Source organism: Folsomia candida, unplaced genomic scaffold, assembly GCF_002217175.1.
Source record: "Folsomia candida strain VU population unplaced genomic scaffold, ASM221717v1 Fcan01_Sc004, whole genome shotgun sequence".
NCBI classification, from domain to species: domain Eukaryota; kingdom Metazoa; phylum Arthropoda; class Collembola; order Entomobryomorpha; family Isotomidae; genus Folsomia; species Folsomia candida.
The window spans coordinates 8,758,016-8,784,669 of NW_019091196.1; the positions used below are offsets into that span (position 1 = coordinate 8,758,016).

The window sequence follows — 26,654 nt, forward strand, 5'->3', positions numbered from 1 at the left end:
TAGTACCTCACAAACCACTCAAAACCACACCAAACTGGTTGTTACGTATAAAATATTATGTATGCAGTTATGTTAGTGGGCAGAAGAATTCATAGTTTTATTTTTCTACATATTGGTCCCATCTGCGTGGGTGACAAAGAAGTTAAAAATAACTAAAACAAGATTATTACAAATTCTAATTAACGAAAATGTGGGTGAAATTTTGCTCCCAAAATAGCACCGACAAAACAACAACGACAACGGAAAAGAGCTTTTAAGGTTAAACCACAACACAATTTTACACCCATTTTACACCCATTTGTAAGCTTTTTGGTGACCACAACAAACCTTCAAATTGATGGTCAGACAGATACGCCGTCTGCGTGACATCATCCGAAAAAAGTACATGTGGAAGGAAGGAAATACTTATTTTCCTACACTTCTTTTACGTACTTTTCGCAAAAGTTTTTCCAACGGAGAAAGTTTTCTTTTCCAGAGAAAGTGAGCCATCAAGTGTAACAATAACGAGACAATAATGGAGAGGAGATGACAAGATTGAGATTGCTTGCACAATACGAAGGGAGAGAGAAGAAGGCTACCTGAATTGAATGGCGTGACGGGTAGGCTGATCTCGGCAGGGGTCCCTGTTCTGCTTTCCCTTCCAAAATTAGCACATTCAACAATTTTCTCTCATTTAACACCACATTGACGGCATCGTAGTCTTCTTCTTCCTTATGACGAAAAAAAAGTGTCACGATACAAAACATGTAAGAATGAGGCTCAATTTGGTTTTCTGTTTGAAAATTAATCAATATTTTATTATCTGTCTGTCGCCTACTACCTTCAATCCTGATAATGATGTATGAATTGAAAACTGAAATTTCCCTTTAATAACGTGACGTCCGCATGTCTTTACATGCTTATTTTAAGCTCCAGGCCTCCCCAAGTTATATAGGGGATCGGATTACGTTTTTTTACATTTCTAATTTTACACGTAAAAAATACAAGTATGCACACACAATTGAAATTTGATTTGAGAAAAGATTTCTCCAGGGAAGGATTTCACACCGTCAAAGCCCATCCGTCATCTTATGCTCGCGACCTCTTGGTGAGAAAATCTTCAATTACTTTTACTTTTAAATTTTGAGGGATGATCTCACAATAAGTATTTTACGGCCCATTCACCTTGCTTCCCACTCCATAAATTTTACAAACTTACATATTTTCTAGAACATATGTTCAAGTAAAAATTCCGGTGGTAATAACCAAAACAAAATTGCGTTTCACGAAAGTACAAAAGTTAACGGGTTCTTGATCCGAGATCAAGATTCGTTCGTGGCAAGTTGGCGAAAAGAAAAAGTTGAGGAGGAGAAAGTGGTGGGTGGTTGGTTGGGCAGAACGCTGTCTCATCATCCTTCTTATCGTTTACGTGAGGGTGGTTGAGTTCGTATGAAGATCATCATCGTGGGTGGATTGGACGAGTTGTGGGTTGTATTTGTACGTACATATTTATTTATTTATTTATTTATCTACCCAGATCACATCTCGATTCTCAATTTCTATGCAAAAATGTATATGAAATTTCAACGAAATTGTGGTTTTGAAAGCACATGAATGTATGTTTATGACGTGTGTGATGTATGTATGATTTGCTTCAGGTTGAGTTTAGTTTGGATAGAATTTATGAATTTATTTGGAGTAACGTTTCCCAATTTTTAAAGAAATTTAACAAAATAACAATAGTAATAATTGGATCAATCAATACGTTTTTTTTAAGAACTCTTGTTCGAGTCAGATTGTTATGTCCGGTTGATATTTTTGGTTAACGTGCTGCAGCCCAGGGTGCAAAACTCATGCGAGGAATTGCTTCCAAATCAGAGCAAGGAACGAGTGGATTTCTGTACAAGATAATGATCAAAATAATATTAATTAAATAGAAATGATGCGACTATGATTAGGATTTCTTACCCTTTGGAAATAGTCCTCATTCCAAAAATAGGAACTTCTTTCAATCCCGTAGTCCAACAGAGAATGGCGGACAAAGACATTTTGCGGATTTCGTCAAGTTGGGCTAAAAAAAATTGAGATGAAAAAATATGGGAAAAATTAGTATTACTAGAAAATAATTTCTATTTATAATTTAAATTCTCTACACGAACACAACTATCTGTTAGCTTAAACTTCAACAAAAAAGATTTTTAATTTTAAAGTAAATTCGGCTTTAAACTGCGACAACTTGATTTTGTATCGACACCAGGTTGAAGGAAAGTTAGGATTTTATTTTATGTCTAAAAAATGCAAAAAAAAAAATCTTACGCAGCGTGAACGAGTGTGGTTGACCTCCTTCCGTGTAAAAGTAGCGATCCGCCCTCTTCCAAGTTTGGAACTGATAACCGGCAATGCACCACCAAGTGGGGCCAAGGACGGAATCTTTCACGTGACGTTCCACCACTCCCCCGGGATACAGCTCCAGGTCATCTGGACTCTTGTACACCTGGGAGAACTTGGTCACGACCTGATACAGAGAAATGCAGTCGTATTTTCATCTCAATTTTACATTTCGCTCTACATATTTTACGTATATTTGGTAATCCTCACCTCGGGATCGATCACGTCGTAAAAGTCCTTCCAACTCTTAGCCCTTGGCAATCCGCACAATTCTCTGTAATCGTTGTAACTTCCAAGTCCGTAATCTCGACCTCGATGGATGTTGAAGGTGGGGAGATCAAGACCAAAGTGACGCTCATCTTTTAGCAGCAAGTCTCCAATCTGTGGAAAATCAAACCAAAAATCATAGTCAATTCCATATTCAGTAATATGCAAAAATATCTAATCGTACTCACCGATTCGTCATAGTACTCATCAATCCTCCTCTGCCTCGCCCAAATGTAGCCTCTCACAATCTTATCGAAATTGGCCGGATTTCTGTACAGGATCGCGGAATTGAAGTGTTCCTCTAATCTGACGACTTTTTCCGGATAATATGACGCATTCACGAGTGCGATCTTCCCATACACGCTCGAATGGAGACGGAAGGCTGCTGCTGTCCACTCCCCATAAGTCCAAGGCACAACTTTGTCACTGTAGTCGTACGAGTAGCCCTTTGTGGGTGGGAGAAGTCCATAATCCAGCATGAATCGCCAACCCAGAACGATCGGGAGGTACTCGGTGTAAGTGATGTGCTGGAAAATTGCGACCGTGACACGTCGACTTTCTTCAAAGACGAAGTCATCATTCCATCCCGGGTTGAGGCGTGATATCCGTTTGGCCACGTAATTGTGCACTCTCATGGCTACGGTTTGGATCATGCTGAGTCCGGGGTGAAGATCGGTTCGGAGATCGCCAGACTTGAAACAGAATCCCAACGAGGAGTTGAAACATTCGGAATCTTTGTCGATTGGGAGGTAAACTTGATCTCCGACTTGGGATGTTTTCAATAATCCACCAGAACCAGCGCGGATGTCGTCGCTGATGTTTTTAGTGGTGCCGTAGACGAGGGAGCAGTCGAGGAAGGAAGTGGCGTGGTTGAGCTAAATGCATAATTATTAATCGTTATTGCAAAAATACTATGAATAATATTCGCAATTCGCGATTTACCTTTGATGCATATCCTGCCGCGCAATGATAATTCGGTGCGGCCACAGCTCTCGCCATGTTTAAGCAGTTTTGACGATGTGCCTTGTAAAATTGGTCATTTTGTGGGAGTGGGACAGCATAGCATTTGGGATTGACTTGTCTCTCTCCTCCTTCATATCCGAAACAACAGTCGATAAAGAGTCCATCATCGGCCTGGTAGAATGGGACGTGGGAGGCATCATGGACAATGAATTGGCCATAATTGACAAACATCATGTTGACCTCTTTCTCCTCAACGTTCTTGTCCGGGAGGGCGTGAGTGCGGAGTCCACGAGGCATTGGGAGGGGCGACCCGTCGATGGCAGTCTTTATTCCGTGGACACGGTCAGAATAGCTGCGAAAATTCATAATTTTTGTCCCACCTTGGCATAATTTACACCACCATTAACCAACTGTGTAATTTACTAACCTTGGAATTCTGATGTGACCCGTGGCCGAGAGGGATTGTCCATACCACGGATTTTTGATATTATTGCATGATCCGTCATAAGTTCGATATTTCGAAGGCTTGCATTTTTTGTAGTACGAGTGGCAAACACGCCTATACTTGTCGGGAAGGAGATCACTGTATTCGACAAGTTTTAAGCCACCGTCATAGTAGGACTCGGGTTTATAGCCGTATCTGCAAGAATTCATAGTCAGTTAAATATTCTCACCCAACCACCAATCCCACATCGATGCCAAATTATCTTTTCGGTTAATAATTTACATAATTTAATTATCTAATGCAACCCAAAATCAAAGTCTGAAGAGTCAATGACCACAGAGAGTCGAACCAGTCAAGGCAATTTATGGTAATTCTTATGATAACAGATAATGAGACAAAAGCTAAATTTTTGGTGAGTCAAAGCATTAACCTGGAGATTCAGTCATGTGACAAATCATGTCCAGAATCAAAAAACATGCCAAAATACTTAAGTCCACATTTCAGTACTTACTGATTCTGAAGATACGAGGTGACCAATGTAAGGAAATATCCGGTGTCGGCATAGTCTCGAACTTTGTCCTGGTAGATGGGTTGGGCTACGCCATTTCCCCAATACGACGGGTCATCCTCCCCTCGTCCGAGTGCTTTATCGTTACGATAAAACTTGTCCTGATTGTGTATCGCATATTTGACCGCTTTCTGTATCGCTGCGGGTGGAAGTTTCACGACTTTGCCGTCATAATATCCTCCACCATACTTTTTGGGGGAGTAATTGATGATGGACGGTTTGTAGCCTGGAAAAAAATATCAAAAGTATGCATTTTACGTCAGCACAAGAAATATGCCATTTTCTACACTGACCTCCAAAGTACACGTCCGGGCAGCACGATCCCTTGATCCCATACCCATATTGGCACGATTTGTAATAGTTTGCATGGTCATAATCATAATTTGCCGGTGTTGCGTAATACTGGGCGCAAGCTGCGAGTGGTTTACAAGTCCCAGGGAATCCTTCCGGTCCGGAACATTTAGTGTAGTAGCCACCAGCTTGGGACAATGGGGAGAGACATCCCACTAAGACGAGGACCAGCGTCCTCGACACGAAACCCATCTTCCTACGAGAACAAGTAATATGTTATTCTCTAATTTTACCAAGTTTCAAGAAAAATTTATAGAAAAAAAGAATCTACTGCTGAAAAATTTTTAAATCCTTACCTTTTCTACAAAAAGTAACAGGAAGCAGGAGTGAGAAATGATCTGGTCAGAGGAGGTGGAGATATAATCGTAATCTCCTTCAAGACTGGACACGGGGAGAAAGAGTTCCTTATGAACCGAGTCCAAAAGATGAACTAAAATCTTACCGTGTGCTCTGGACAGTTCCAAACTTTTGTTTTAAACTCAAACTATTATGTGGATGGATGGATGGAGTAGATGCTCAAAATTCAGATAGGCAAATTAGTTCGAGATTATGCTCCACCAGTCAGTTCATTCATTTTCATAATGAAATTCCATACCTTTCATAAATTGATTCTCAATTCCAATACTGTACTGGCTACAAAATAGGTATTATTAAATCATGAATCTTGACCAACCACAAACCATAATCGGATGAAAACGACCAAAAATTTCTAAAACAATTTCATATGTTCTTTACATAATATTTTACTTTATTACGCACCATCCATAAACAAAAATCTTTCTCACATTTTTTATCTCTTTTTTGTAACAATCAATTATTTCTCATATAAAGTGAATATCTTTTAAAATTATGAGTGTGTGTGCTTCACATACTTATTTACTTACTACAAACAAGGTACTCGAGTAATCAAAGTCATGATTTCATTTCATTTTACATCATGAAATGAAATTGTGAATTTTCTATATTCTAAATTAATTAATTATTTAATTAGCAGTACAACTTTCAGAGATCTCAATTAAATCTAAATTACAATAAAAGGTGACAAAACTGCTCATCACCGCCGGGTAGAAGTTAACAACAAACATTATTACATTACATAACAAAGCAGGAAACAATGACGGGCGCAAAAATTTGTTTATTTATGCATTCGTTCTGATGCTGATGAGAAAATGACTTTGAAGAATTACTGCTATTTCTCATTTACATAATTAATTTCAATTTGTCAAAAATAAATTGACACTAAAATTTTACACCATTTAAAAAAAAATGATTTTTTTTTCAAAAACATTCTCTATGTGTGACACAAGCCCTGCGTGATAAGAATGTCATCCAAAGCCAGATACTCGTTATCCACACCCAGCCCATTTTTATCAACTTGGAAGCTGAGGAGGAATTGTGAGTGCAAATCTTTAAACTGAATTCGCCCCGTTAACCAGTCATACGCTGATTTACTTTTGTCGCTAAATTCTACCCGGGTGTTACTATTTTCAGATTCGGAAGTACTCGTTGGTGTCGCATTGACCGTGAAGGACACGGGACGATGGGATGAAGGGTCAACTCCTGAGGATTTTTGGTAACCTCCATCAGTTCCAAAGAGGTAAAAGACAAACCGGAAATGAACACAGATCAAGCCGTCTCTATTCGTGGGGAAAATGTCGGACCTGGAAAATAGAAAATAAATTTTTTAGAATTTAGACTAAAACTACGAGTTGACGAAATATGCAAACGTATGAAGTGACGAAAAGTTACCTAATTTGCAGAGATGAATCAGCCCCTGGTCTCACAATGCTTGCGAATCCATGTCCATATCCTGGGGTCTCGTACGCAGTATAATTCCATCCCTCAATACCCATCGATCTCACCGGACATTTGGCATGATCTAAAAATTAGTAATTATGCAATTAATTAATATGAATAGTAATTAGGACAATAATTTAATTATTACTAATCTTATAACCTACCAAAATCACAGAAAAGCAAAATCGAGTTGGAATCTTCCACCGACAACGCTGCCGTAATTTCCGGAAGACGAACCAGTTTTGATTCGGGTTTCTTATTGCTATTTTTCTGCCCTTGGTCAAATCGGTTTTTATTTTGGTTCAGATTTTGGACTGGTCTTCGCGTGGGGAAAGAGTCGATACTGTTCTTGATTCTGTTTCGCTTCCCTTCTTCCGATGGATAGACGCGAGGCGAGAAAGTGAACGGCTTCCTGGTCGTGAGCGATGTCGTGGGCTTCGAAGTTGTGGAAGTGCGTTGATATTGATGGGTATTGAAATTAAAGTGATTATTATTATTGTACGAGGGAGCTGATGAACTTGTCAACAATTTCTTGGGTGGTGTTGTACTAATGAAACGGCTGAATGTAATTCTTGGCGTGGTTTGGTATGTCGTCGTCGTTGCGGGGGTCGACGTGTACTGGAAACTGTTCGTATTTTGCTTTTGGAACTGATTGAAACGGTTGTTTGTGTTCTTGTTCTTCGTCGTTCCGAACCGATTTGTGTAAGGAGCCGAGGTTTGGTGGGTGACGGGTTGATGGGTTTGGTGATGAGAAAAGGTGTCAGATCCGAGCTCGTTTGATTCTAGTTCGTTGAAGATGATTTTATTTGGATGGTTTGTCGTGGGGAAGGTTCGATAAGCCGTGGTCCTCTGAGTGGTGGAGTAAGGTCGACGCGTTGTTCGGAAGGTTGGCTGGGTCGTTGGGGGGAAAGTGTGCTGCGTCGTGGTGGGATAGGTTCTCTGGGTGGTTGGGAAAGTTCGGTGAGTTGTTGGTCGCCTTGTCGTTGTGGTTCTTGGCGTTGTCGTAGTCGTCGTCGTCGTTGTGGTGGTTGTGGTTGTGGGTCTTCTGGTCGTCGTGGGTCGTGGCGTCGTCGTTGGTCGTGGCATCACTGGAGCCGCTGGGGCTGGAGCAGGTTGATAGAATGGTCGACCACCTCCGCCACCACCGCCTAAATTATTAGGTTTAATTTCATCAATTTATTCCTAAATGGTTCAAGGTCTGGTTAATTTTTAGCATAAATAATATTTTTTAACACAAAATTATATCCGCATAAATATAATAAATAGGTTTCTCTGTTAAATAAATACTTACACAACATCATTACCCATCATATCCTTCCATCCATTAAAGAAAGTTTAAGGAAAAGATCCACACCCCCAATTTCCAGAAAGATATACGTACATTTATCATGCAAAATGCAGAAAGTGCAAAAAAATAAGTAGATAGATAAGTAGATTATCATGCTCAGCAAAATGAAAAGTGGTTGCAAGAATTATGAAAGTAAGTTGTAAGTCAATCATATACAAGAATGCATTTCGTAATAATATCACAATTTTCTTCACAAAAAATATATTAACACAAGTTAAAAAACACTTCTATAAATTATAATCATGCATGGTTTCGGTTCGGCAGTGAAAATCATTTTGCAACAATTATAGGTTTCGTTATTGGCAGTGGTTTGCAAAAAAAATATGTAAGAAAATAGCCTCACGGGTGCAAAATAAGAATTAAAAAACATATAAAAAACAGTTATAAATATTTAAAAAAGACTGGCAAAAAAAGATAAAGAAGTGAAAGCATTTTTCTAATTAATTAATGATGAAAAATGCTGTGATGCGTGTAAGAGTAGCGATCGCTGTGATGATTAACGTTGACATGATTGGCATGTGGGACGACATGGTTTACGGTGACGTGGGGGTGGTGATTTATATTAACGTGGGGGTGGTGATTATTCAAATTAACGTGGGGGTGGGGTTGATGATGAGTCACGGTGACGTGGGGATGAGGAATCACGCTGTGATGGTGATTAATGTGCGAATTCACCGTGTGGTGATTCACACTAATGTGCGGAATAACATTGTGGTGGGGAATAATGTGTTGCTGGTGGTGGTGATGATTGACCGGGGGGTGTGCCCCGTGATGACTCGTCATGGCAAGAATATATGGCACCAAGGCGGTCGACATGATGTGGGGATGATCGTGAGGATTTCCAATGTGCTGGGTTTGATGGTGCGCTATTTCGAAGGAATGTCCCTGCTGGGGCCGGGTGTATGGGTGTACGGGTGTATGACTCAGATGGACGGGGAGGAAATTGGGGTACTTGTTAACTGACAAGGAGTTGGAAGAAGAGGCTGTAAAGAGGAGACGAAAAGAGAGATAGATTCAAGACAAGACACATGCCATGCACATACAACGAACGAAGACAGGAATTTCATTCACAGGACAGACCATTCACAAAATATTAAGCTTAAGGAACATGCCTCATAAGTATTTGAAGCAAATTAAGATAAGCGCATTCGGATGAGATCAAAAATAAGCAAACATAAAAACACATAACCAGTTATGTAACGAATTTTTGCTGACAAGCACAATGTTGCTCTTCATGAAATTTAAGTAATTATGAACGTTTGCTATTACGAGGATTTTACCTGATCCGTTGTGTTTTCCTGCCTGACTTTGGAAGTGATAATACTTGTATCACGTCTTCTCAGCTAATTTGCTACTTTGCTCATTAATAACTATTCTATGATCAACTATTAACTAAATTGATCAGTTGTAATTAATTAAGTGTAATTAAAGTACCAACTATTTAGAAATGCTATTCAATTTACACTACAAAGTCTAAAACTATATGGAAATCTTCTACTGTTAATGTTAGTGCCCATCACCCCCACTACCACTCCCATTATCATCATTCCCACCACTACTACTCCCATCATCATCTGCGCTAACAAAGCTAAAACTATGTTCTAAATCGGGTCTGCCCGGACCTGAACATGTTTATTAAATATTTTAGCTTTTAAAATAGTAAATTAGCATAAACTTGTATTTATATTGACCTGAGCACAATCCTGGGTACGAGTTTGAGCAGGACGTTCCTTCCGGACATTCAGAACATGGGGCTCCCCTTTTGTACATCTGCGTGGTGATAATATTTCCGGCTGGACCATAATTGCAAACGTACAGTTTACGGTTCCACTTCCCATCTGCAGATATTACCAATTTGTTTGTGAACTCTAATTATACTCGTTTTTACGGATTTGTAGTCCAATTTGACTTACCCTTGTAGTAGACATATCCACATCCCATTTTGTATGTGTCAGCCCACAGCATTTGCGTGTAGTGACCGAGTGGTTTGATAAATCTGGAGCAAAATACATGAAAATTAGGGGATTTTCGACCAGGTTGTTCATTCGTATTTTTTTCATCCTTTAATTTGATAAGAGTTTGCTTATTTTCAAATTTTCTTACTCGAAATGGTCAATGTGTCGTGGACTCCAATCTGCAACTTCATCGTACCACGCCATAATCGCCTGCTCCCAGTTGGATCCGGACCTCTCGATATTTTCAGAGAATTGATACAAATTCTGTCCCGTTAGGAAACGATCTGTACATTAAATTTGGATTGTGCTTATCATCAATTTTATACGGGAAATTGTATATGCACAGTTTTATAAATTTAAAATCGAAACTCACCAACTTTACGACAATTCAAACAATCATGGTTATACTTGCATTGTTCTGCGAGACGTTGGGCTGACAGGGCTAATTCGTCGTCCCATTCCTGAAATAAATGATTATCTAACTGTAATGATGCAGATGCAAGGTCACATTTTGACAGTTATCATAAAAAATAAGCAATAATTCTGAAAATATACTTATTATTTCTTTAACACTAAACTATCTACGTGTGCAGTTAAAACACTCATAAAAGTTTCAAAAATTTAGAATATTCACAAATCGACACGTGTCGTCTCATTAAATGCAGTAGTTCCTTCCTCATACAATTTCATAGTAAAATCTGCATACAAAAAACCCAACCCTACTGCTGCCAATGCTGCCTGCATCCTTTTCCCATTTTCGTATATTAAAACAAATCGAGTTCGTGACGAGAAGTGTGAAATGGTTTGACAAGTCATTGAATTTATCTCTTTAATTATTATTTCTTGACATTATAATCTTCCCTGATGAAAAAAAGTGGTAGCAAATCTGAACTACGAAGCAACATCACATCATTGAAATGAGAAACCAATTTCCACTTCTTCATCATCCCGTCCAACTCCTAAGAAACCAATCCAATAATAAAACACAATGGGTCTGTTGCACCTCACATAAAACTAATTTATACTTGATTAACTAATTAATTAACTTTTTGGGAAGAAGAATCCCAATGAATTGATAAATTCTTCTTCTTCTCTACCTCGTTTTATATCTTCCTCATCCGCATTATGCATCATCATTTTTATTAATCAAGTTCATGTCATGGTCATAAATAATTCTTGTGAAAATGACTTCAAAAACTTACCATTTGTCTCATATTTGACGCCATGGGCTGGGCCCCTCCACGACCACGACGTTCTGCCCCTGTAGCTACCATGAGTCGGAGAGAGTTGTGCATGCTCATGATTTCTTGCCGTTCTCGAGACGATATTCCAAGTTCCATCGGTTGTTTGCAGCGAGGACCGACTCCCTGTTAATTAAACGAGAAATACATTTTATTTTAATGGTAATTATCCCAATTTAAAAAATATTATATTTTTTAAGTCAATATTTTATGTAGGCACGAAGGACAAATCACATCACAAAAATGCGACAATTTACAGATCTCAATAATACAAGACGTTAATACACCCAGACCAAACCAATTTCCATTGTTCTTTCTAGACAGTTAAAAAGCGGAAATATGTATAACAATCCAGCTTAATCTAGTAACTCATATGCAACTTATCCGCTATTAGAGATGCTACAGTACCACCGCCACCTTAATTAATGAGACAACCTATGACAAAACAGACATGGACCTGTAGCCAATTAATTAGCCGTTGTTCATTTGTCGCTATCATTGTAACAAACCAACCTCATCTTCTACTTCTTCTCTCAAATGCATATTTAAATGACAAAGAAAGAAGAACCAACAACAATTGATTGTTATTTGTGTGGTCTGGTCGGATGTTACATACATGAAAACCGCTATAAGTGTCTTATCCTTTGGTGTCTTTACACAATATGAATCCCTTTTATATTTTTTATGAGTTTGGCTTTCACACTCCATTTTGGGGAGATGAGAAAATGAAATAGTGCAACAAAACTGAATGGGGAGACGGTCATGCCTTCTTTTTTTTACTCGTTTGTTTGTGGTAGTTGTGAGAGAGGTGCATTTTCATAATAGTTGTGGTGTTATGATATGTTTGGTCGCATTCTATTCAACGAGTTAAGATGACACACATAATTAATTTCATTCTAGTAAATTTAAAAATATATAATAGGTCAAGGTCAAGGACGTTAATGAAAAATAAAATAATTTTGGATTTAGAAATACTTTTAAAAGTTGAATCAATCATCAATTGATCAATTGAAACAAGTTTTCAAAACTTGTGGTTTAATTTTATAAACATTCCATTTGCATTTCTGTATATTTTGGAAATAACAGAGTCAATAGCAAAAAATTATTGTTTGCATCCAGATTTTCCAAGATAACTATGCAAAACCTCGAAATATTCTGCAATTAACAAGTCATCAATTCCTCCATTAATCTTCATACAATTAAAAGAGATGCAGTCTTATCTGCACTGCAATAATGTTGCGTGTCATTCAATCATCCATCCAATTCACTACGCAGCCAAACTAATTGCTCAGATTTATGACCATTGAAAAACAGAACGACATTTCAATTTCATTTTTACTTGAAATTACTCCACTTGATCCGTATTCTCCTTTTTTATGTCACGAATTCCCATTCAATTAGAAGATAGTGCAATCATCAATCAATATATGAAGTGGTCACAAAAACTAAAATAACTAAACGAAACGCCGCACAATAACAAAATATCTTATAAAAAGAACTATTTGTGTTATTGTTATTCATTTTAAGCGCATCTTTACCATTATTATGTTCCAATTGATAATTGATTACCTTCAGAGAACGTGCATTTTCTCTTGGTCTCAACTTTTCAGACCAAAAATTTGGACTGTGGATTCTTTACATTTTTAATTTAAGCATGACGGTTTTCGTGACAAGTTTGACCAATATTGCTATCTTGTAAGGAAGGGAGAAATACCGAACTTGTTTTTTTTTAGCTGGACTGGCCTGGCCTGGACTTGTTCGTGCCTTACATAATTTGTTTTCCAATAAAAATAAATTCTATACAATCAAACAACTCATCCATTTATCTATTCACTCCTGAATTACACATAGCCACACCAGAAACATGTAATTAAATTGCTACCGATACCACCACTTGATCACGACTTGTTCTGTCTCTGTCTGATCTGGAAAGAAACCATTTCACTTTCGCAAAATTGTATAGAACATGTCGTTTTAGTTTTTATTAAGAAGGAAAAATGCCACAAAATTTCTGCATTTCTGAAAACAAATCATTATTTCATTCAACAATTCGACATTTTTATAACGAGTTTCTTGTGTTAAAAGAGTCAAGTTGAAACTAATTGGTTTTCAGGTTTGTAATTAAATTGCATTTTTGTAAATTAATAACTTTTTAAGGTTGAATCAATGAGACAGGAGGAAAACCTTGGCATTGGATTATAATCACTATTATTCTGGAAACTGGATCAACAGAATCAATAGATAAATCAAATTCTTCCTTAATTGGACAGGTTCATGAGGTTGAGATAAGATAAGAAATTAGATAAAATAAGAGTCAGATTTTAACAGGTTCTCAATTAATCAAATGAGGTGAATATGATTTCTTAAATTAATTATTCATACTTTTAATACAAAATGTCTATAACACTGAATAATTAGTAAATAGTTAAATATATGGTCCAGGCACATTACTTATGTAAAAATGGCTTCAATTTTAATGCCTCGACCATAGTGTCCAGATTCTTAAAATTAAGTTTGTGACTCTATCCTACAATTTATTATATAAGTTATCAAAAAAAATGTAATGTTTAGGCCAAACAATAATTTTATACAACTTTGCATGTTCCGTGAAACCTATTGATATCTATCAATCTCAACATCTCCAAAATATGAATTACGCCGTCAACCCTTTACAATTTCTACAAAATCTCTAAAACTTGTAAACCTCACGAAAATCGCTCCAATAAATTTTTATCTCACACAAAATACGTCTCAAGCTTAAGACTCTTCTCCAGTCTCATCTTCTCAAGGTTGTCATTTCGCTCAAGCATCTCATCACCTTTTGTTCATCCATAGATTGTTTAATTACATAATCGAGCATAATCGAGCCGAAAGAAATGAGGCAAAGTCGTCGTCGCTGATGGGTCCAAAACCCTACCCACAATATCTCACGAAACATAATACACGCACAAACCACAAAATTGTACCTGACTCCTCAGTATTAATATGAATATTAATTATGCAAACATTTACTTTTTTGCCGTGTCGGAGATCCTTCTTTTCTTTCAGACTTCTTTTTTTATCCATCTTATTCTAATCCTGGGACCATCGTGTAATATTTCATCGCCACTCGACTCGAGCAGTCATCAGTTTCATTGGTCACCCCACTAATTGATTAATTAAGTGTACCCGACCATCATTTAAATGTACCCCGGCGAGCATGGAAAATTAGAACGGGACAGAGGAACGTAGACAATGTAAATAGCAAAGAAGTCAAAAGTGAAGAGTAACGAAATGGACATAAATCGTGACAGAGATTTTAGTGATGGACATTTTCCAGCGGAGTGGTCTGGAACTAATTAGTCAGTCCAACCTGGATAACTAAGTAATTTCATACACAAAAATGGGTACTGAATGAAGTGAATAATTAATCAATCACTATTATATTCTAGCCAGACTTCTTAAAAATCTGGGGACAAAGGTACAAAAGATAGATATGTTTAAACATGCTAATAAATCGTTTAGCGATGACTTGATAAAAGCAAACTGAAAAAAAAATCCTATGTACTCCTGATCTTCATCTCGTACCGAAATCTCTTTGTTGTTAATTTGTACACTGGACAAAAAATGGGGGAGTGTAGAATATGAAATAAGATACGAAGAAGTAACAAATTACTTATTTTAATTTATAACAAATTCAATTAGTCACAATTTCAAGATATGTTAAACTTTGTGTAGAATCTAAAAGCGTGTAGCAATAAACATGAAAAATAATGAAATGTTGAAAAGTAGCTGTATTGTTGTAAAGAATACATAAATACAATAAGTGATAAAAAGTCGTAAATAAGGTACAGATAAATTTCCTCATTTGCTAAGAGCCAACGTCTGGACTGGACTGGAGAGAAAAAGTAGTATCAAAAGGTGTAAATTAAAAATGTCTCCTTTTCTATCAACACGATTTAATCAGGCTCAATTAATAATTAAACTTTTGTCATTATTAAAATACCATAAATTTTACAGAGAAAAAGGCTCCTTCAGTCAGGTGGACAAAGACACGTGGTACATACAAATACATACTTTGTTACTAAAACATTTATGGTTTGTCATTTGTAAACACTCACAAATTTATTGCGATTGTTAGACAATTGTTTACAAATTTAGCGAAGTTACTTGGTTTGTAGTGTAGTGGAAAATTTTGCACGCTTATAGATAATTTGCACAGAAAAACTACCACTTCTGCAGCTAAAATGCAATATGATGCACCAAGCGTCACAAATTAGTAGTAATTATGCAGAATCACTCACTTGCCCATACTACACATTTGTTTGCTTGGCCTTGCACTTGAGAGATGAGATTTGTTAAGTTACATGACTAGTGAATCGGTGGCTTGACTTGGCTTCATGGTTTGGGTGACAATGACAAATTGTTTCGTAAGTGAAGTGACATTCTCGGTGAAGAATATGTTACGTTAACTTTTTTGAGTATTTAGATGAAAAAATTGGCGATGATATGATATTTCGTCTCATCATTTCTTACATAAACACTACTTAATTGAATATACATAATTTGAATGTCATGATGCGTAACTACAACATGAACATGTGGACGTATGTAAATTAACTTATCGCAAAATCTGGAAAACTTTGAGATTTTTACCTGGAATTTGCACAGGGTGTGATCCTTACTAATTGAGCAGTAATGATTCTGCTCGGACAATCCTGGACCCCAAGCCACCACCAAAAATGAGATCATCGCCATCACCCCCAACGACCCGACGCTTCCCTGGTTAAATCTTGTCTGCATTTTTAATATCGATTTATAATCTGTAAAGAAAAAACAAGAAACAAATTAGTCAAAAAATAAGTATGTCATACTTAATTAAGAAGAACAAAGATAACATCGACTATAATTAGTCATCCAAACAAAGAAACTTTTACACTCCTACAAATCTGAAGAGACATTTTTACACTGACTCTAATTGCGATTAAGTGTAATAAAATACTGTAAAAATAATGGGACTTGAGCACATAAAGTGAAATCTGATCTGAAAGATGTAATCAAGAGATTTATAAAAATTCTTTGGTGCTATGTTTTATGACGTTGTTATTGCTGCAGAAACAAGGCATCATAATGTAACAGATCATCCCTATCCAAATCCAATTAATGACTTCATCATCATCTCATCTGATGCATCATGTAATTAATAAAGGCAAGTTTTTACTCCTCCAGAGAATCTGGGATTTTTGTAAAATTGTAGATATTCGTATTCCACGAAGACATTGATCATGAAAGAAGCGAGATATTTACGTAATTTTATCAGTTATATATCGAATTTTACGTATGGATTGATTGCAATATAATGATTTTTTGTTGTACCAAATTTTTATCCAGTTTCACTACTTGCAATTATGAAGTAAGAGGTATAATTTGCAATTGAGGGTACACACGCGACATTTTATTAAGTATAGATTCTTAGCTTCCTACTAATATTTGTGGATTTTTGTCAAGTTTGACATAGAACGAGAATTTCATTGTTTTAATAAAGAAAAAAACATGCAGAAATTGAGGAGTAATAAATCACCCATAATTTGTATTCATATACACCAGTGCCCAAAAAATGTCAAAAAGTAGGAAAAAAAATTCAACTTTAGTCAATAATATTGCGGCGATTCTTGATCTTTTGGTGCCAATTAATTTAGAAAAGTCGTCGTCGCCGTCTCTGCATCAATTCAATTATTGTGGAAATAGAAACTTTTATATGGCATAGCACGCAGTTGTCATCAGTAGAAAAAAATCTGCGACGAAATTGTCATTATCGTCATGTCATGTCATCGTCATCTCGTCGCTCTAACTTGTTCGTTAGTTCGTTAGTTAGTTTGTGTGGAAGCAGGAATAAGGTTACGTGACCTGCCATTGTCGCCACTACGAGATGCTGAATTATTATCGTAATTGAACTTGAGTTGTCACAACTTTTTTGGTGACACGATTCTCAACGAGATAATAATTGACAAGATTTACGAATTTTGGTCGGTGGCATAACAAACTTCGACGTCAGTCTAAAATATTTCTGGATGGACAATTAGCAGAAGTTTTAGCAGTGTACTTGAATTATTCCGGCGTGTCATCTCATTTGCAGATTTTGACGCATTATTAGCAGAGCCAGCATTTACTCATGGAACATGTAAAAGCCCGTGTCGCCGAAAATGGGGATAGTGAGATTTATGCAAATTTGGCTACCCAATAATTTTAGAGTATTCGACAAAACAGCCAGAAATTGTCAACATCCAAACTGGGGAAAATCACAACTTGATTCTGATTTTGTTTGGGTGACTTAATGAAAATATAGTGATTATACGATGATCTCAGACAGTCTGGCTATCTGTGATCCCACACCCCACAACAAACCGGGTGATTCTTGCAATACTAGCATTATGATACAAATTTATGCACAAATGTAAGTAAACTACCCACCTACATAAATTTATTACACATTTTCATTCACAAAATTGAGGATTATCTCATCCACTACAAATAACTTGCGTGGGTTTCATTCACAGTTTATTTGAATCACAATGCGAATAAATTAAGAAATTCATGTCCAGTTCGACATCATGCCAAGTTGTTCACTTTGTGTGAATAATTTATACTGTTCCAAGTAAAATGAGCAGTAAGTCACCAAAACTAAAGGGGACATCACATTCCCATTATGTAGCAATTTATTATTATTTTTTGCAAGTGCATGTACATTATTTTGCACATTTATCCACCGATATTGCTCACTATTACGTACGTACAACACTAAAATTTGGCAGTGATAAAGCCTAGCCAGCTTGGCAGCTAACGTATCCACCTGACTTGATCATCTACCTGACCACCAACTGAAAATCACTCGTGTGTGCATGTAGCTGTGTTTTGTCGCAAATTTTCTTGTGAAAAGGTGTGTTTTTGCATGCATAATTTGGCATCATTTATTCACCCATCTATGACTAAACTAACTAAACATGGTCACAATTAAGTAATAACTACACTAACTAAATGACCACAATTTTTCTATTAAAAATTTCACCGATAATTAAAAATTCATTACAATATTCCTACCGTAAAACTGTCCAAGATTTCGGATTAGGTTTAATAATTTATCGACAAATTGCAAAATTTTCCAGTTCACCTCCTCACGTACGTAACACAACCAGTTAGTGGGATTTTATATAACTGGAATTATTTTATTATTTATATGCACAGTTTGTTCAGTCGGGGTCGTATTTCAGGGACTCGGTTTGGGTTAAAATTCTCGAATTATTAAAGAAGAAGAAGAAGAACCTGTTTCATGGCTGGGTTAATTTGGGCAACATTTTGCGTGAATTTTATAATGTGTCATCCATCTCGAGCCAGGTGGGTGGTTAATTTTACTGGAACTTTTGTAACACATGTAAAACAAGTTGTGACAAAAATATGATCAAAAGGCAGACAGAAAAATTCAAGATGTGAAATGTTACCTAACTTTCAACGCTTTTTAGATCTGTTAATACATCTGCTGGAAATTTATTAACGTGCTCCGAGATATTTAGGGATCAGTGATGTAACAATTTTAGTATTTAAGACGACTGCAAATTATTGTGTTTTTGTGATGTCAGATTATTTTTTGAATGTGCAAGCTTATTCCCGTTTTTTAAATTTTTGCGAGTATTTGATTTGCAAATTGGTTAAAAGATTGATGAGGACGCACGATAAATTTACAATTTTTGAGGTTAAGTCTTCATGTTATAAAAATATCTCTTATTTAAAATTTATTTTCTATTACTTTCATTTTTTTATCTAAAAAAATATTTTGAACGAAGCCACCCCATTCTGCTAATCTATTCTTGGACAAATCGCCTCCCATAAAATACACACATCAGTCACCTCCACAGAAGCCACAGATTCACGACATGACCCCTGCTAATTTTTAACCAGTTGATTGTTCACCTCTCAGCCTTTACACTTTGAATCGTGTCATATTTAATTCACCTAAAACCAAACTACTTAAATTTTGACACGAGTGAGAAACATAAAAAAAATTTATAGTTCTTGTTTTACTCTGTTGTAAATAAATAAACTTGATTCATTCATTGACTCCTCCGTTGGTGGATGGATTCTGTCCTTAGGATTTTGATAAAAATGAGGAAAAGATCATGACTACATAAATTGATGAGTGAGTGACTGGCTGAGTGAGTGACACCACAATGCACTTGGTGATTGGTTTCGTATTATATGCAAGTTTCATGACTCGTGAAGCCCTTCAGAAAAAAATCAATGTTTTGTTTACAAATAAATTTCAATTAATGCAAAATAAATATCGCAATTGTAAGTTTTTTTGATTTTAGTGTCATTTACTGTACTAAAGTTTGGCTACAGAACCCGGATTTTGGCAGAGAATTGTCCACCATGGTAAATATTTGTACTAAATACGTTTCAAATCTAAAGGTCACATTTAATTAAGTGTGTGCCTACCTAATGAATTGATTGACCACCATCATAAATAGTGAATCTTCACTACAATCACCTCTCCTCTGGCTGAACCTACCTCTTCAATACGTAGATTAATGAAATGGATGACTTCCTTATAAAAATTGGTCAATCAAGGAGCTAATTTCTCATCATGCATCCATCCATCATCAATTTGAACTTGCATCATCATCCCTAATTCATTCATGGGCAATTAATTCCATTCTTTTCGCCTCAACAGTATTGGATTTGGATTGAAATATTTAGAAGTGAGAGGTGTGATGAGTTGTGTATGCTAAAAAATGTAGGCATCAGGAAGGAAGAGCTTTTTTGGAGATGATCGGCAAAAGTGGAAGTGGAGGATGTAAGCATCGTCTTTTGAGGGTCCATCTCATCTCATCTTCTTCGAGTAACCTTTACCAATTGAGAGTCATAAAGAAGACGAGGAGACGACGATGATATGAGTGGTTGAGTTATACAGGTGACTTTGAGAGTGTAAAAATTAGGTGATCACGACTTCCAATTAAATCAATGACCAAAATCTTCATGAGTAAAGACCAAAAACGTACTTACATACTGACATGACACTACTTTACTACGACTAAAATATCTCATGACTGCTACCACTTAATGAACTCTTCATACATTCATTGTCTTCCTTCCTATTCAGCAAGAATTTAAAAGTGCTGGGAAGCAATAAGAATTCCCAACGACAAGTTCTACGTGCAAAAGTTTAGAATTCAACTGGAAGAAGAAAGAAATCCTTGAGGGTAGAATTAAAGTAAAGATTTATCATTTAAGATCAAGATCAAGCTGAAGCTTAAAAACTCTGTAAAAAACGTGTATTATATTTATACAACATTTTACAGCAAAATAAATCTCACCTTTAACGTGGACAAAATATAGATACGAAATTATTACTAGCAGAGCAGAAAAGACCTCGTCTGACACTTGTCTAGAGATGCTTATACACATGCACAATGGGTACGATGGTACGAATGTAAGAATGAATAATGCTCGCCCAGCAGAATTAAATAAGAATCTATAAAAGTGGTGCAACCAAAGGTTAAGTAGGCACCATCATTTCGCTCGTTCGTTGAGACCTCATGAATCATAATGATTCATAATAATATGAAATTTGTAAACGTTCATACTTTTGGATGTCACCGTCTAGTTAGCAGCTCCGCAAAGAGATGAATATCTGCATGTCCCACACATTCGTTATTAAATATTTTGCGATGGTACATATTTACGTATGGATTGGAAGGAAAGGGAAATTATTACAAGTTTAAGAAGGAGAAGAAGTGCATCCATTCTACTTTTCAATATTTTCGAGTCCATCAACAGCACTTGGTTAGAAGAAGAAGAATAATGAAACCAAAGAGTTAAAGAGATGCACTTGGCCTACAAAATCACAACAACTCGCCCATGTCATTATTATGCAGATGTTCATAGACGCAGGGCACTGCATACGAGGGGAGATGACCATTTTGCTGCCATAACTTTGTCAATAATACGTATATTCGTTTTAATATTTTGTTTCGACAACTATTAATGTGTGGTACATGAGATAATAGCGACTGCACATTCTGCATCTCTCCAACAACTGCACAGAGATGATTCTTATTACGTAAAATAATCTTCTTCTACAAGTCGTGAACCATGCTTCAATAAGTAGTCGCACCGTACCACATGAGGAGGCAGGTTTGGTACATACTTCATAATCGCATATTATCGAATGTATATATGTACATAACTGAAGAGAGGGATTGGAATCCAATGAAGTGAAATGAATGTCATTTCATACAATAATATTATTAGGGCTGCAACAATGCTATGCACTTTTTAGGGTGTATCTCAAATGGTGAGATTGATAGTTACGTAATCTGGTCATGAAAAATGCAGTGTATTCCGAGAATTCGCAAACTTTCCAGTTAAAACTTAATATCTATTTATAGAAATATTTATTTTTTTAATATTGAAAAATTGAAATGAAAAACTTTACATAAAGAGCCGGAAGCGTGGATTATTTTCATAAGAAACATAAATCCCTACGAATTAATTTCCATCTAGAGAGCACGGAACTAATAATTTTGCCTGCACTTTACATACTTTTTCTATTCTATTCTACTAATTAGACAGCTTTGGAATGATTCCTCTCCTAAATTTGTATGCATATTGTTGATTCTTTATGAAATAATTAATAAATATTTTATAGCGAGCGGCATTCAATCCTCGTCTACAAAAAGGCTTGATGAGGGATGGACACATAATGTAAATAATAATGCAAATTATTTGTGGATTGTTTGACTTTTGGGAATTAACAACATTTCACATGATTAACCTTGTCTCTTTGATTAATTACCTTTTAAAAGCCTCCAACACAAAAACCTAATCACACGACGAGTAGAAATGTATCGCTAATAAGTTTACTTATTAGTGACAGAGAGATATCAGTGCAGGATGGATTAAATGAATGCATAAAATAGAATAATAACAATAATATTGTATAATTAGTAAAGAGAAAAAAATAACTTTCAGAAAAATCGTGTCAAAATTTAATCGTTAAAAATTTAATTTGCGTAAAGATCTCAATGCAAGCTCGGAGGCAAAATGAGACTGGTTAACAAAATCCCCATAAATTGCATGCACACGACCTCCGCAATAATCCCAACTTATTCCCTATTACGTAATCTTACAACAGGTCTTCTTCTCACGTTTTGTAAAAATTGCAGTAAATAAAATATAAAAATAAAAATAAATGAATCGTGCCGTACTGACCTTTCTTTTTCTTAACTGCTTCACCTGCTACTTCAACCCGACAGATTTGATCACAAGAGAAAATGAAAAGAAGTCTCAATTTTCCCGTCTGTATAATATTTTTGTGTGCACTACTAAAAATTGTGATATTATAGCACTTGCTTTTTATATATGTTTATATTGGAGATTCGAATAATGGAAGGATCAGGGTGGAAGGTTGAAGGGTTTCTGAGAGCAAGATCTCCAGTCGAGGATCAAATACTCGTCTGAGTCTGTGAGAATGATCGCGTCCACATTTTATCACCATTTTCGCCAACTTTTCCTTACCTGTGGTGGTCATCGCATAGCATGGATAACAATAATGGACATTGGATAGTACTGCTTCGTGGGATCGCCTCTCGTCTCATTTACTGGTTTGGTGTATATATGTACACACATACAGCCAAGAGACCACCTGCACTATCACACCACACCAAAAAGTGCACACAGATACGATGTAACTGGTGTACTTTAGATGGAAGAGATATAACATGACCAAGTTGTACGTGTAGTCAATAAGTAGCGAAGAAAACCAAAGTCAAGATCACTTAAATTGCAATATTTGGAAAAAGATGAGATTTATTAGAGGACTATGCGACATTTCAAATTCATTCGTAAAACTTCGCCAATCTACCATCTGCAATAAGAGATTTAATTTTGAACTTTGCTAAAATTGCCAATCGACGTGGAACCAAGCAAATAAATGTGACACTCAATTTTTTCACAAATCTGGACAAAATCGTGCCGACATAAAAGCTGAATAGGTACGGATGCCCATAAATCTGACAGGAGCAGGTTGACATTTCATCCAAAACTGGATGCGGACGCAATTAATTATTATTTCCTCCTGTTTACTTATCGCAATAAGGATGAAAATGCGGATGAAGATTTGCACATCTTCACCTCATCCATCCACCATTAACAAGTTCCTTTAACATTATTATCCAATCCATTGACTACTAAATAAATACATTGCATTATAATCAATGCAGTCGCAATAATGCCGTCTCGTTTTATTGCCACTGCCGCATTGATTCCCCACTGAACTTGCCTTTATTTATTGCAAATTGCAGAAATATTCATGATTTGTGCGCAGAATGGAATGAAGTTGAGTAATTAGCAATTCTCTTCACGACAAATGCTCAACTTTAAATATCTTCCTTAATGAAGCGATTCGAGAGCAGTATACCGAGGTTGAATCGGTAACACGTGAACGTTTTTGACCTTAAATTACTGGTTGAACGGCTTGGAGTGGAGGTCCCGAACATTTTTTATGTGAAAGCCCTTTTCTCGAGCTACAAGTCGGCATCGGTGATTTCAACTTTTGTACACTGATTTGACCATGGCGAGGTCAACTTTTGACCACTCGTCTCTCAAAACTTTCCAAACTCCGTCAAAAGTTTTTGGGTGGCGGAGAAAAGATTTTATTTCAGATATCCAAAGCCGAAAAAATCCATGGGACTTACATAAGGTGACTTAATAGGTATTTAACTATCCTGGATGATTGTTATCCCGAGTCTAGCTTTTAAGTCCTTGGCGTAATCCTGGGTCAAAAGGGCGGTGTGCGATGACGCTGCGTCGTGATGAACTATCACTTTTATGGTGTCCTGGCCATTTAGTTACATAAATCTCCAAAAGCGGTTTTAAAACAAAGTCAATATAGTACTTCGTAGTTACCTTCACTTTTTGTGGAACTTTGATAAGTGGGAGGACACCACGATCAGATAATGCACCTACCACCATTAACTTGTTGCAAAAGTTTTCCGTGTGCGGGATGGCCAATTTTCTGGAATTATTTTCTCCTTTGGTTGTATAGTAAATTTTTCTCTGACTGTTGGTATCTTGTAAGGAAAATAATTCTTCATCCAACGACACTAAAAGCCACTTTTATCTTTTGTCAGGTAATTCACATAAATTTTTTTTGCAGGTCAGACGACTATTTTTTTTATGCTTCCCAGTCAGCTGATTGACTTGGATTTTTCTTCTTTTTGGCTGCCCCAAAATTTTAATTGCTCGACGCACACTAGTCTCTGACACTTTGGTTAGACGTGCCACTGCTCTCTGGGGTGGTGAGTTGCCCTTAGAGGTCAATAGGTCAATTTTCTTAAGCACGGGCCTAATTAGCACTTTTCGGACTCGTGTTTGAGGCATGATGGTTTTCCTTTGGTACGAGCTTGTCGTTATTGACCTTCATTTTTAAGTACCTTATGTATCTGGCCTTTCGAAACTTATTGTCTTCGAGTTTTGAAGTGGTTACTTATGTATGTGTACGAAGAATTAAGTTTGGAAAGTGTTTTTATGGTACCCTCTTACTCTAAGGTCAATGGTCGGGTCATTTTTGAATGTAGAGAGCTAATTTTTTGCTCAGCCCTTGTCAACAATCACATGTCGTTATGCTCAAAATTTGAAACCGAAACTCCAACCCGTTTCGGAGCAATTCAAGATCGCCCGCGTTCACGTGTTACCGATTCATCCTGTATTTCAAGACTTGTTGTTTTGTTATTGACAATTTGTCTGTCTTTTGGTCTTTGTCTCATTGTTTGCAGGGATGGATCATCATCATCGTTAACATCATCATGTCTGCGGTGTGGGTGGATTGGACTGGACAGATGAAAATGGTGATGAGCTTTGTTTGGAAATTTAGTAGGGACACTGACTGATAATAAACATGCTGATTTACTAAATGAGGAGCAAGGTGAGAGCACAACAATAATAAAGAATAAGTTAGTATTGCAGTGTTTTGCACTATTTACAAGAATATCAGTAAAAAAAATAATATGTAGCAGTTTACCGCCGAATGACGTTATTTCAGAAAAATTACAAAATATAAAAAATTACTTTAGGTGATATGTTTGCTTCGTCTCGTATTTGCTGAATTCTTAAAATTTTTCAGATTTTTTTTGCTATCTTTATGAATTATCCACCTCCATTAAATTTCGCACTTCCTTCCACCCTCGCCTTGGTCGTGGTGTAGCAAAGAAGCTTATCTCCAATGTATCACCATGTATCTCCATGTTTGACACGGATCGCACAAAAGGTGTATCATAATTCTTTCCTCTCTTACGTCTCGTCTACCCTTTTACGTGTTGTGCCTTCTTCGAGTGAACAAATTCAATTGCATGATTTGATTTAATACGAGATCACATTACTTACGGCGAAAGAGAGATTATTATTTATTGATGACATAACAGAACTGGGGTGATCCTTCCTTCTTTCCTTCCCTTCAAGATCAGCCCTACCCATCACACAATCAGTGCGACTATTCAGTCCTCCAGTCAGTGGAAAATAAACGATAACACTATTTAAAATTATGTCCCATTCTCTTTATTACTGTCGATCCACTCTGTGATACACCCACAAACATGACCCAATCCGATGCGATAACGGATACACCCACTAAACTAACAGCGTTCTGATCTTCTAAATATAATGGAATTTGCATTGCTTATGTATAAATTAGCTAGACTCTCAGCATAATGACTCAAAACCTTAATCATATAGCAAAGAAATCATGATTACAACTTGGATGCAATGCAGTATAGCACAGCACACTTCTTGAGAAGGAAATGTGATCAAGGATATTTTACACAAAAGATTAGCAAGATTTTGCTACAATTATTTTACTCCTCGTCCATTCATTCTTTCATTCATTCATTGCGGCATCTTAATAAAGAAAAGGAGAAAAAAAGAGTCCAGCTATTTATTGTAGCAGAATTAGCAAACTTATTCCAAATTCCAGCCCCACCTCGATTATCGTAGGAACTTTACTTTACTTATTATAGTACTTACGCTTTGACGACCTCCATCCAAACCACACCAAAACCACCCACTCAATTTAGCAGCAATAATTTTTAGCGCATTACTTATTTTCACATATAATTTAGGAAGGAAGGAAGGAAGGAGAAATTGAGGTACTCGATAAAATGAAATGCATCGACCAATGAATAAACAATAAAATAAAAAATACACACAGAGAGATCACTGCAGACCAGACCACGCCACAGACGCGAACCACAAACAAAGTATGCAAAATAAAATAAATGCGCAAATAAATACGTAGAAAATGGACTGACCACGAATTACATAATTT

General features: G+C 36.5%; 2 protein-coding genes across 2 annotated transcripts; both read right to left on the reverse strand.

Annotated features, from left to right (window-relative positions):
- Positions 1–1,643: 1,643 nt before the first annotated feature.
- LOC110848615 (peroxidase) lies at positions 1,644–5,414 on the reverse strand. Its single transcript, XM_022095870.2, has 10 exons — positions 5,258–5,414; positions 4,904–5,157; positions 4,554–4,836; positions 4,025–4,237; positions 3,577–3,949; positions 2,823–3,509; positions 2,578–2,748; positions 2,296–2,494; positions 1,948–2,050; positions 1,644–1,877 (listed from the first exon to the last, which is right to left on the reverse strand). Exons 2-10 carry the CDS (start codon positions 5,151–5,153, stop codon positions 1,802–1,804), a joined length of 2,355 nt encoding a protein of 784 aa, XP_021951562.1. The 5' UTR covers positions 5,154–5,157; positions 5,258–5,414; the 3' UTR covers positions 1,644–1,801.
- A 272-nt stretch (positions 5,415–5,686) lies between these two features.
- Positions 5,687–22,804, reverse strand: LOC110848600 (cell wall protein DAN4). The gene is made up of 10 exons (XM_022095845.2): positions 22,547–22,804; positions 15,938–16,104; positions 11,264–11,428; positions 10,435–10,522; positions 10,210–10,345; positions 10,020–10,102; positions 9,798–9,944; positions 6,923–7,906; positions 6,711–6,840; positions 5,687–6,622 (listed from the first exon to the last, which is right to left on the reverse strand). The coding sequence occupies exons 2-10, from the start codon at positions 16,082–16,084 to the stop codon at positions 6,253–6,255; spliced, it is 2,250 nt and encodes a 749-aa protein (XP_021951537.1). The 5' UTR covers positions 16,085–16,104; positions 22,547–22,804; the 3' UTR covers positions 5,687–6,252.
- Between the last annotated feature and the right edge of the window lie 3,850 nt (positions 22,805–26,654).